The sequence below is a fragment of the Xyrauchen texanus genome, chromosome 6, assembly GCF_025860055.1.
Source record: "Xyrauchen texanus isolate HMW12.3.18 chromosome 6, RBS_HiC_50CHRs, whole genome shotgun sequence".
NCBI lineage: Eukaryota > Metazoa > Chordata > Actinopteri > Cypriniformes > Catostomidae > Xyrauchen > Xyrauchen texanus.
Window position 1 is genome coordinate 1,792,128 of NC_068281.1, and position 13,046 is coordinate 1,805,173.

Consider the following 13,046-nt stretch of genomic DNA (forward strand, 5'->3'; position numbering starts at 1 on the left):
TAACAAAGGTTTACTAAAGTAATCCCAAGCCCATGTTCATGATATCCATTACAGATGAAATGACTGTACATACAAAAAACTATGAAACTCACAAGGTAAAACATCATATAATGTTTAGTTTTCAATATAGCAAAGGGTCAGTGACGGAGATAGTGGGTGGTCAGGGGTGGACGTGGTCACCATGGTCTGGAGCCTGGCCAACCCACTTGGAATTGCTCTTTTAGCCATTTTTTTGTAATTTCTTGGCACAATTTAGTTCTTTAGAGGTGAAATCATCTCTGTACAAACTTAACATGTAAGCACGCCAAGGTCGCCAAACCTCTCCATCCCGGGTGTCATTGTATCAGTGGGACAGTGGTGGCTCAGTGGTTGAGGCTCAGGGTTACTGACCAGAAGGTCAGGGGTTCAAGCCCCAACCACCAAGATGCCACTGTTGGGCCCTTGAGTAAGACACTTAACTCCAGGTTGCTCCGGGGGGGATTGTCCCTGTAATAAGTGCACTGTAAGTCCCTTTGGATAAAAGCGTCTGCCAAATGCATAAATGTAAATGTAAATGTATCCACTCCCAGCCGGGTCTCCTAAGCAACCAAATTGGTCCGGCTGCGTCACATGGGGTAACCTCCTCATGGTCGCTATAATTGGTTTTTGCACGTGGTGAGTTGTGCGCGGATGCCATGTAGAATAGCGTGTAGCCTCCACACACGCTGCATCTCCGCGGTAACACGCTCAACAAGCCACGTGATAAGATGCGCGGATTGACAGTCTCAGACGTGGAGGCAACTTAGATTCATCCTCCGCCACCCGGATTGAGGCGAATCACTACGCCACCACAAGGACTCATTGGGAATTGGGCATTCCATGCTTTTTAGTCCCACTCCATACCTGACGGACAATTTTACTCTTTAATGAACTATGCTTTTTGTAAAGTTTAAAAATAAAGGAAAGGGATATTTTGCATATCCTGAAAGTTGTAAAAATAATCAAAAATTCAAACGTAACTTTTCATGATTCAGGCTTTATTCAAAGTTTTGTGAGAGAATAGAACTGTGAATTCAGTACTGTAAATCGAACCAAATCCATAATCCTTTATCATTTGTGGGTTTTTTTTTTAATCATATTATAATTATCAAAATAATTGTTGTTGCAGCCCTAATCTTTGGGGCTAATCAACATAAACTTAACTTAACTTGAGCTTAACTTATTCTGTACCAGTAACATTATTTTTTAAGTGTCTACTCTAAATGCTTTTTGTGGTCACTGTATAGCATGCATATCAAAAACTGTTTGTGTAATGATATATCATGCATTAGTTCAATAGAGTAAAACATCTAACCTTATAACCTCCCAACTCTCTTCTCTCTGTCTGGTCTTTCTTGTTCTCCAAAGGTGTGTAGAGTGAAGCGGAAGCAGGCTCATGGCTTCCTTGTGGAGCCTGGGCCAGCTGGGGTGGCTGGGTCTCATCCTGGCCCTCATGGCACTGCCACACCCATGTCAGGGTTGCCCACCGCGCTGTGACTGCGCAGCGCAGCTACGTTCTGTGTCCTGTCAGCGTAAGCGTCTGTCCGGGGTACCAGAGGGCATTCCCACAGAGACCAGACTTCTGGATCTCAGTCGGAACCGCTTGCGCTGGGTGGCACCGGGTGATCTGGCCCCTTACCCGCGTCTGGAGGAGCTCGACCTAAGTGAAAATCTCATCACAACACTAGAGCCCAATGCCTTCGCCAGTCTGCAAACGCTGTGTACTCTGCGCCTCAGAGGAAACCAGCTGAAGCTTGTGCCCATGGGAGCATTTGCAGGACTGTCAAACCTCACAACGCTGGACCTGAGTGAGAACAAGATTGTCATTCTGCTGGACTACACCTTCCAGGATCTGCGCAGTCTCAAAAATTTGGAGGTTAGTGCACGGGTGTAGCAGAGTCACTTTAAGGGGATAATTCACCCAAAAATTATAGGCATGCGATACCTACTTGAATGAGGAAAGAACACAATATCCAAAACGGTTTGTCACTAACTTCAGGTTGGTCCAGCTAAAGCATTTACCCATTCTTGAGTAAATAAACAGGCCAAGCCATTACCAAAAAGGCAATTGACTCTTTCAGTTAAAAGGTGGGACTTCCATTCCTATAGCCAACATATATGCACAATTAGGCCCAAACCGTTCTATCAAAGAAGTTTGAGAAAGTTCGCAGAAATTTGGCATGCAATTTCTTTGGGTCAAGTGTTAACGTCCATAAATATCGACTGGACAAATCAACAAAAACGTTTGCCTGCGGCCAGATTCAGCAGCCAATAACTTAAATTGCAAACAGCTGATTATTATAAAAGTTGGCATGTATGTATAGATTGTCAAGACAAGGCTTTGTACCAAATTTTGTGAGAATCAGCCACAAGGTGGCGCTATAATACACTAATATTCATTTTAATAATAATGCACAGTAAATATAGGAATGCATTTACTAATATTAATGACTGGAACTGTATTGAACAGTGATAACAACATAAAATATAACAAAATCCATAATAAAATTAAGCAAAATGACCCATAGATGCATTATAGTTATTTCAAATAACTAACATGTTTTTTCAACTTTTGAGGGAATATGGTTCCATTTTCCACATATGTGGACATCATGTTTATCAGCATGCTGATGCATGAAAAATGAACAGATTTTTTAAAGCGGCATATCAAACGAAAATAGAGACTCTCCTCTTTACAACTAAACAGGTTTAAATGAAAAAACGTAAAGAACCTTTTTACCAGAGGTACTTTTGTTGGCGCTGCGCCCATAGTAGTGCTTCATGGAAATTGACGTTATGCAATTGCATCACGTGATGCGGTGCGCCAGAAGTTTAACCCTTAAATGACAGTGTAGAGTCTTGTGAACACTATTTAGTCAATTTAATCATGCATTGCGTATAGCGAAGCCTAAATACAATGTCCACACACGTAGACGTGGGGTCATTAAAACGTTTACCAATTATGAACCGATGTATTTTTATGGTGGGACCTATACTTACTAAATGGCCTGTATCTTGTGTGCACAATGTCCAAATTTCACAAAACTTAGCAGACATTCACGGTAGGACAATCTGATGGCATGTGCCAAATTTCAGTCATTTCAGTTGTTTACAACAAATCAAAATGTAAAACTCACCCTCCTGTTCTTAAGAGATTAGCATTCAAGGCTAGAAGGCCCGTGCTGGGATCACTGGTTCAAATCCCAAGTAGGACCGGTGACACTCAAAAAAAACACTTATATAGCGCATTATTTAACCTTAGAGGTTAGCAAAGTGCTTTACGCTGTGTCCCAATCACCGATTCACACTCATACACCAATGGTGGCAGAGCTGCCATGCAAGGCGCTAGCAGGGTTCAGTGTCTTGCTGAAGGACACTTCGTGGTATGTGAAGTCGTGTGGGCCGGGAATCAAACTGCCAACCCTGCGATTGGCAGCTGACCCGTTCTACCACTTGAGCCACAGCCGCCCCACAGATGCATTGAAAGTGAATGGTGACGAAAGCTAAATTTCAGCCTAATATCTCATTTTGTGCGTGAGTCATTTCATTTTTGAAACAATGAGGGTGAACAAATGAGTATGCCTTTAAATCACTTGCTCAATAAAATGCCTTTTATTGCATTTGCATAAATCACTCTTTGTCTTCCAGGTGGGCGATAATGACCTGGTCTACATATCTCATAAAGCGTTCTCAGGATTGTTAGGTCTAGAAGATCTCACCATCGAGAGGTGCAACCTGACGTCCATCTCAGGCCAGACGCTCTCATACCTGCATAACCTTGTCACCCTCCGTTTACGCCACCTGTGTATCTCAGCCCTCGAGGACCAAAATTTCCGCAAGCTGTCGGCTCTGAGAGGCATTGAAATAGACAACTGGCCCTATTTGGAGCACATCTCACCTCTGAGCTTCCTGGGGCTCAACCTCTCCTGGCTGTTCATCACCAACACGAATATCACCTCCGTGCCATCTGCATCCTTCCGAAACCTTGCTTACCTGACGTCGCTCAACCTCTCCTACAACCCCATCTCCGTGCTGGAGCCCTGGGCCTTCCGAGACTTGATCAGGCTGAAGGAACTAGTCATGGTCAGCACCAATTTGCTCACGGTAGAACTTCATGCCCTCGGAGGCTTGAGGCAAATCCGAGTTCTGAACTTGTCCAACAACGAGCTAGTCACTCTTGAGGAGAGCTCGTTCCACTCCGTCAACAGTCTGGAGACTCTGAGGGTGGATGGAAACCCGTTGTCCTGCGATTGCCGGCTTCTTTGGATCCTGCAACGCAGACGCACCTTAAACTTTGATGGAAAGATGCCAATGTGCGCTGGCCCCGCAGAGGTGCAGGGATACATGCTGAGCACCTTCACTGATTCGGCGTTGTTTGATTACTTCACCTGTCAAAAGCCAAAGATACGGAATCGGAAGCTTCAACAGGTGACTGCACTGGAAGGCCAACCGGTATCGTTCCTTTGTCGAGCCGAAGGTGAGCCGGCGCCCGCTATCATATGGATCTCACCGCAGAGGCGTAGAATCGCTTCCAAAAGCAACGGCAGGATCACTGTGCTTCCGGGTGGAACACTGGAGATCCGTTACGCACAGATCACAGACAGCGGCACATACATCTGCATCGCCAGCAATGCTGGTGGCAATGACACCTACTTCGCCACGCTGACAGTGAAAGGCCAGCCGCAGGACTCTGTGCTGTTTGGCAACCGCTCCTTGTATGCGGTGGATTTCAACGACACCGGTCTCAACAGTACACGTGTTTTTCTGAAGTTCACGCTGGATCTCACCACCATCCTGGTGTCGACAGCGATGGGCTGCATTACGTTCCTGGGAGTCGTGCTGTTCTGTTTCCTGTTGTTGTTTGCGTGGAGCCGTGGACGTGGTCAACGCAAGAATAACTTCACAGTGGAGTATTCCTTCAGGAAAACAGAAGGACCTGCCACCACTGCAACTTCTGGAGGGGCACGGAAGTTTAACATGAAGATGATATGAAACAACGCAGCCAGGGGCCCGATGGGGGAAGCATAGTCGCCCAACATTAACACACACAGTGCCGACTCAGTGCAGAAATAAACACGCCAGGTTTCACGCCAAGAAATTATTCATATAGATATATAGAAAATATATTCATATAACCTATTTTGAGGGACATTGTGACAGTGATGCATATTCCACCCCCCAAAATGTATTACAGCAATGAGAAAAAAGATGGTCATTGTGATATTCTCATTACCGCAACATAAATTAAATAAAATATATTATTTAAATTGTAATACAATTTTGCATACAGAAAATTAACCCATTTTAGGAGCATTATGATTTTTAAAATTTGCGCACATTTCCCAATTCTCATTACCGCAATGCAAAACAAGATTATCATTATGATATTCTCATTACCACAACATGAAGAAATTTCATAATATTTCAACTGTAATTACATTTTGCATATAGTAAAATAATGCCTATTTTAGGAGAATTTACTATTTTCGTGAAAGTTACGCACATTTTACCCTCCAATTCTCATTACCGCAACACAAAAAATATTTTCATTATGATATTCTCATTACCGTAACATGATTTTTTTAAAATATATACCAAAAAAATATTATTTAAATGTAATAATATTTTGCATATAGAAAATATATATATGTCTGTTTTATGCGCATTAAGATTTTTTGAAATAATTTTTGCCCCAGTTACGCACATTTTGCCGCCCAATTTTCATTACCGCAATGCAAAAACAAAAATACACTATTATTTAAATTGTAACGTATTTCTACATCATAGCAGTACTCTTTTTTTAAACGACTGTTACGGTAATGAAAATCATCATTTAAAACAATGGAAATACTCAAATTAAAACGTTCAGTTGTGTTACGGTAATGAGACTTGGAACGCAAAAAGTGTCCTTAAAATAATGTCACAGTGCAAAAAATCAAAATAGTCCTAAACGTAGGCTTCATTTTCTACATGCAACAAAATTATTTCATATTATTTGTATTGATTAAGGGTTTAATATGACCAGGAAATTTCCTTGACAGGTTTCTCGAGAATCACTCTTTTAAAGCAAATAGTTTCCTTTCAGTAGTTCTTGCATGCATTGGTGAAACTATACCTAAACATAAAGCATGCTCAGAGGAAAGGTCATAACCATCAAGCAATATCAGACTAAGTCTGAACTCCAATTTTGAGAAATGAGGCTACCAAAAATATCAGTTTCCTCTATGTAAGCTTCAAATGGCATTTATGAAAATTAATTGCATGTAAATTTGCTCTTTAGAGTTTCTAATTAGCATAGTAATAAACAAATAGAGCCAAGGCGATTTCCATAATGTGTTCTAATACAACACCCACTTTGAATCATGTTCACAAAGACGGTAACCAGAAAATAACCGATGCTGAGACAAGGAACTAAATAAGATGCAAATCAATAGATCTAACCAATGGTAATGGTACATGGGAACAAACAAAATATCGCACCATGAAATCAAACTATTCCACCATTAGACACCATTGGCTTGGCGTTCTGCGATGAGCAACTGTGTGAGTTGGGTCAAGCACACTGGCCGCATCACTGTACGCACAATACTGTCATTGCCGTGCTGTACTACTGTATGTCCAATTACTGTAAGTCAGAATCACAGGGCGTGCTTATGACACCAAACCCTGAGTTCTGGCTGTACAATTATTGCTTTAAGGTGCCTAGGCCAAGCTGATGCTAAGGGTGGCTTCTTAACTCCTCGATCAGCCTGGACTTGCACATGTACCGACCCACTGGCCTTCATGGGGGGAGGCGGGTTTGGGTGTCCGGATCGCTAGATTTCAGGCACTGAGAGAAACACTCAAGCCATATATTACCAAGAGGTTAACAGCAATAGCTTCATTGATTGAATTTGCACTTTTATGCATATTCGAGCGTATTTCGATTTTTCTATTCTGCCTGTGTGGAGTCATTAAGTGCATTTTAGCTCTTAGGAAATGAACTAGTAAGTGATTCATATATGCACAATTAAGATTAAGACCATCTATTAGCTTGGATCGGTTTCTCTCGTCCTGACAGTCTTTATTTGGCGGCCAGTGTGCTAAAGTCTCTGCTTCCCCTGCCCAGTCCTCACCCCCCCATGTCAACCCCCCCCCCCGACTGGGTCTCAGTGTGGGAGGGGTCCCTGGCTGGTGACTTTGAATGTTTACGAAATCATGTCGCCCATCTAGTCCATGTGTCTTTGACTGTAGAGGGTATTATTTGTTTCTATGCATATTAGTTTCAAACATGGTTTTTGTACTAATTTGAATTGTTTTGTTTTCTTAAGTGTTTTTAAAAAAACGTCAACTGAAATTGCGACACTGTCTGTTTTCAACACCGCGGTCACTTAACATGGTTAATATAGGAATGTGTTGATCTGATCTGAGGTTGTGAGATCGCTCGTGGTGCCTCGGCTAGCGGCACAGATAAACAAACGCCTGTCTACTGAGCAAAGCCAAAAAACAATCAGGCAATGAACCGTATGCTACAATGGAGAACTAGTCCTAGCTCTGTGCCTATACTGATGCATTAACTAATAAATTAACCAACAGCTGGTGTTGAAAACAGACACAAGCTAAAAGAGCCATAAACAAAGAATGTTTTAACGTATCCTCACCTCACAAATACAGACAAACCAGCTGTATTTCATGTCCACAGGTGTATTAAAAGCAAGTTAGCTAGAGGATGCTCATGAAAAAATTTAATTGCTAAATATTACGTGGCTCCTTAAACATATCGTGGCAGCTCCAATGTGAAATGTCCACTGTGTGGCGCTAAAAGGGAGTTTTCGAACGCCAAATTCCCAATGCGCTCTTAAATCTTCATGGTCGCGTAGTGATTCGCCTCAATCCGTGTGGCGGAGGACGAATCCCTGCTTCCTCCGCGTCTGAGACCGTCAACCCGCGCCTCTCAGCACGTGACTTGTTGAGCGCGTTGCCGCGGAGACATAGCGCATGTGGAGGCTTCATGCCATCCACCGCAGCATCTACGCCCAACTCGCCACGCCCCCACCGAGAACAAACCACATTGTAGCGACCGCGAGGAGGTTACCCCATGTGACTCAATCCTCCCTAGCAACCGGGCCAATTTGGTTGCTTAGGAGACCTGGCTGGAGTCACTCAGCAACTCCAGAGGTGGTAGCCAGCGTCTTTACCACTGAGCTAACTAGGCCCCCAAAGTAAGTGTTTATGAACTGATAATCTGCCATTTTACTCGTTGTTGTAGCACCTCTAGTGTTCATTTCACCAGGAGACTTTACGCGACACATACAACAAGCCACGTAAAAAATCATTTCGCAACTCTATGCAAAATAACGTGTTTCTAGGAAACCAGGTAGTCCAAAGCCTAGTGCGCTAGTTAACATTTTAAGGCATCTCTCAGTTAAGTGATTAATTGCAGAGTGATGTTTTTACAATCCGTGCCGATATTCAATTCACACTTACGTAACTGCTGCGTTAAACGGACTGTAACAAACTGCTGGTTTGACTGTATTTCTTTGAAACAGGGACAAATGCTTCCCTAATCTAGTGTTCAGTTGATAGGTGAAGTAAACATATCAGGTTTTGTGACCCTTAGAAGTTTCGTTCACTCGTTTCAAAGCGTGGTTTGTGGTTCTCAGACCTCACTGACATCATCCACCATCAGTAGGTTGGAGTTTTGATCATGTGAGGACAGTAGATGTTGTCCTTGTGGCCTGTGATTCGATGTCGTTGATTTGTTTAACGGTTTGTTTAGTTTAGCTCTTTCTGTTAGCGTTAGCCTTTAGCCGTGCAGTCAGTCACTGTGTATAGGTGTGGTGATAGAGCGAAAGATTGGAGGACCGTCGGGATTCGAACCCACAACCGCCCGGCTTCCTCTCAACTGACTCTTCCTCTCAATATCATATTCCTAAAGCCACATTTATGAACTGGATGGTGTACAAAGTTTTCCTTCTGCACTAAATGGACATGTTCGCACCTCCATTCATGAGAGTGCGATTTCAAAGTGTACCAATCTGGATTATTCTTCAGCATTGCGACTAGAAATGGGAATATTTGGGGAATATTCTGGAGCTGACTAAACACGTTTGTTGCCCTTTCCATATTTATTCCATGTGGTTTGCACAATGCAAATATTATTTTCTTTATCAGCAATATTGCATTGCATTTCCAGCAATAAAATCAAACTTAACGAGTTGGAATCTGAATTGAAATCAGTTGCAATTTAAAAAGTTTACATTTGTTTACATTTAAATTCTTCCTTTGCTTCCTCAATTGAAATTCAGGAAGTTAATTGGCATAAAATGCTATCTTAATGCAACATACCCCTGTGATACTAGACATTTACTAAAGACATAAACTCTATGATTGTGTGTGTTCATGTATGAAATGCGCTGATTCTCTGTGCCGAGTCTTGTTATTTGCTCTTATTCAGTCGGGTGGTTTTTTAAGCAGATTGAACAGTGAGACGTCAATCACATGTTCACCTCCAAACAGAAAATACATTATTCATCTCAGCTGCTCCACTGACTCTGTGGCGCCTCCTATTGGACACATCAGTACACACAGTCTAAAGGACAGACAGAACTTGACCTCCATTCAGTCCTTGTTCTCTCTCTCTCTCTCTCTCTCTCTCTCTCTATCTATCTATCTCTATCTATCCAGAACAACAATTAATTCAGATGCTGAGATTAAAAGAAAAGCTTCAAAGGTTATGGTTCTCCCTTGTCAAGAGTTTGAATTCACATTAAACAGGTTTATGTTCAATTACACAGGCAATGTTTGGAATGGAATGCTAGCATGTAGCATTGTAGTATATACTATATATACTGCCCATTAATCGTTTTTAAAGAGCGCCTATTATGGTTTTTCAAATATTAACTTTCATGTAGTGTGTTATATAGCTGTTTGTGATTGTATAAAAAAAAGGTCTGCAAAGTTTCAAACATCAAAGTGCACGACAAATGGAGTTATCGACTCCCAAAAGAAAGAACCGATTCTGAACACCCGAAAACGAGTCGTTAGTAATTCCAGACTTACTTCCTGTATGAACAGACGTAATTTGGAAACAAACCCCGCCTCTGGTCTTCATTGGCTGCTCGCGAGGCGCTTTGACCCGCCCTCAAACGCTACACTGCACGGTAGACCAATCACAACAGACTGGGGACATCTGACCAATCAGAGCAGAGTATGCTCTCTGAAAGGAGGAGTTTAGAATGAATTAGTTTTTGACACTGGGGGAAAAAAAGGTAACGCTGCAATTTAAATTAAAAGCGAATTACAGTGTTGTTTTTTTTTTTACCTTAAAATGCATGTAAATCTATTTTATGAGACCTTTAAAACAAAATGAGGCACGTTTAAAAACCATAATCGGTGCTCTTTAAAACAATATGCAGTATTGTAAATTGTAGGTAAACGTTGTAAACAGTAGAAGGGTACATCGGGGCTAAAGGCATACTTTTTTCAAGATTAAAAAACACATTTATCTTTAATAAAATTTTGATGGAGCAACATATTTTGGGGGAAATAAATAATAACACTCATTTTATTTTTAAAGGTCGCAAGGGTGCCTTGGTTTATAGTGATAGTGTGGATATAGAGGCAATAGTTTGGAGTAACAAGTATGATTCATATTCAAAATAACCACTTCAGAAAAATGTGCACCATTTCCTTTTAATGTAAATCACATTTTGCATTTTGCTAAATTTCAGGGATTTTCATTAGCAACGTAAATTTGCAACATTTTAAAACGTATTAAATATTATATCAAAAGACCTCATAATCGATCATTAGACATTGCACGTAATGGTATTTTGCAGTGCATATAGTGGCAAACATGTGTTTAGGAAAGTGCATTGGTAGAAACCCTTGGAGGGCCTTTAGCCCCTGTGAGGGGGTTAAGATGGGCAAGGAGGAGGCGAGAACCGGCTTGTCAATATAAATAATATTTAATTAAACTCAAAACAAAAATCACAAACATAAACACACACATGACGAACATGCCCGTAATTCTCTCTCTCTCTTGAACCGTCGTCACCGGCCGCCTTTATCCCTCGCTTGCCCCATCAGGCTGATTGGGGACCGGGTGTGCGACATTCTAGTTACCTCAGGCCGGTGTGCTACTGGCATGACATACACCCCCCCCCCCCTTTCCCTGGGGAGGGGCGTGCTTTGCGCCCCGTCAGGTCATCCCCGCCTTCCTCGACCTGGGAGGAGACAGGAGGGGAAAAACAACAACAAAAAAACTAAATAGGCGAGGGAAAAGGCCAACACGGTGCGACAGAGAGAGAGGAGAGAGAGAAGAAGCTCACTCACCGGTTCTCGGATGTACCGTCGCGTGGTGCTCGAACACTCCGCCACACTCTCCGGCGGACCACAGTCACTCCACTCTGGGCGAACCAGAGTCAAACCTCCGACCCCCAGCGGACAGAACGCCCCTCCGCTTTTCTGGCGGCACCTGGGGACATTCCTCCGGCCCTGGCAGCGGCCCTACCGCTCCAGGCGATCGGGGAGTTACTTCACTCCTCCCCTCACGGACGGCGGTCTTTCCTCGACCCCTCCGCGTTTCTGGGGGACGGCAGGGCACTCCTCCGCCCCTGGCAACGGCTCCATCGCTCCAGGAGGTCGGAGAATCCAGTCCCCACTCGCCCCGCGGGCGGCGGCCGTTCCCTGCGTCCGGGCGGTCGGGCTACTCCATCACCCGTCAGATGGCAGCGGTGCTCCCCCGGGTGGACGGCAGTGTCGAGGACTCTGCGACAGGCATCTCTCCTCCTTCCCGGGTTTTGGCACCAATGTAAGGGGGTTAAGATGGGCAAGGAGGAGGCGAGAACCGGCTCAAAACAAAAATCACAAAAGTAAACACACACATGACGGACATGCCCGTAATTCTCTCTCTCTCGAACCGTTGCCATGGCCACCTTTATCCCTCGTGCGCCCCATCAGGCCGATTGGGGACCGGGCGTGCAACATTCTAGCCCGGCCCCGCCCCCCCTCCGCTTCACAGCCCCGTTGTACCCCAAATCATCACATGACCGTTCTACATACAGTAATGTTGACTGGAGTGAGTGGCATGCCGTTATTCCAGAAATAAGTTGATGGCGCTTCTGTTCGTCACACTGTTTTGAATAATGCACTATTTGGCCAATGTAGTTGGTAATCCAGGTGTGCTTTGCATGCAAGAAATTGCACACTAGGCAGAAATAGTATGAGTAGTACACTATTCTGACTCTCATCTTTAACTCTTCTATGTGGTTTCGGCTGCATTTATTAGTCAGGTTATGCACTTTTCGTTGCGCCTGTGGGTTTATTTCATATCAAAGACAGAATGTGCATCAACACTCTGATGTTTGTTTCAAACAGGATTTTTCTGAGCTGTTCTTTGTGCTCCCTGTGATTTAACACGCATCCCCCTAGTTCAGTCTGCGAGTTTGTATTCTCATTAGCTCAGAGAGTGTGGTACACGACCCTCTTATCTCTTGAAAGTAGGTCTTGCGGTCCCCGGGCCCCTCGCCAGTCTGGTCTCCTCCAACTTCTCCTATTGATTCTTACACACACTAACGCGTATCGCCTTCAGTTTGCTTTATGATGCAGAAAACCCTTATTCAAGCCCATTTCTCTCGTTGGTGTTGCCTCGTGAATCCCAAACGGGGATTTGTAACTAATCATCATCTCAGTGGCCAGATGATAAAACAGAAAGAATTGGGTGAATCAACATTGATGGAGGGACCCGAACGGGAAGGATAAAGCTTCAGGCCGAGCTCCAAAAAGGGGCGGGAGCGCCAAACCGCCAGCAAAGATATAGAGAGCCCCTAACCGTGTGTGTGGAAGTGGCGCCCCCTTCTGGAATAACCACACCATCTTATGGAGTTACTCCGCCCTCTTTTGGAGATATCCAAGCTACAAATATTCCTACTTGAGCCGAGCTTGAGGGTGGACACTTTTGGCTTTATACAACCCCATAGCAACAACTTGCAAAACCATAGCAACAGCATAGCTTGATAGTTGCCCTAGCAAACATTAGCCACTTT

General features: G+C 43.5%; 1 protein-coding gene across 1 annotated transcript in view; it reads left to right on the forward strand.

Annotated features, from left to right (window-relative positions):
• LOC127645776 (leucine-rich repeat and immunoglobulin-like domain-containing nogo receptor-interacting protein 3) overlaps window positions 1-5,411 on the forward strand; it is a 41,714-nt gene extending 36,303 nt beyond the window's left edge. Inside the window, exons 2-3 of the mRNA XM_052129449.1 lie at window positions 1,387-1,894; window positions 3,667-5,411. Coding sequence (XP_051985409.1) covers window positions 1,415-1,894; window positions 3,667-5,010 — 1,824 coding nt within the window. The 5' untranslated portion in view covers window positions 1,387-1,414 and the 3' untranslated portion in view covers window positions 5,011-5,411. The remainder of the gene's footprint in view (window positions 1-1,386; window positions 1,895-3,666) is intronic.
• The last annotated feature ends 7,635 nt before the right edge of the window (window positions 5,412-13,046 follow it).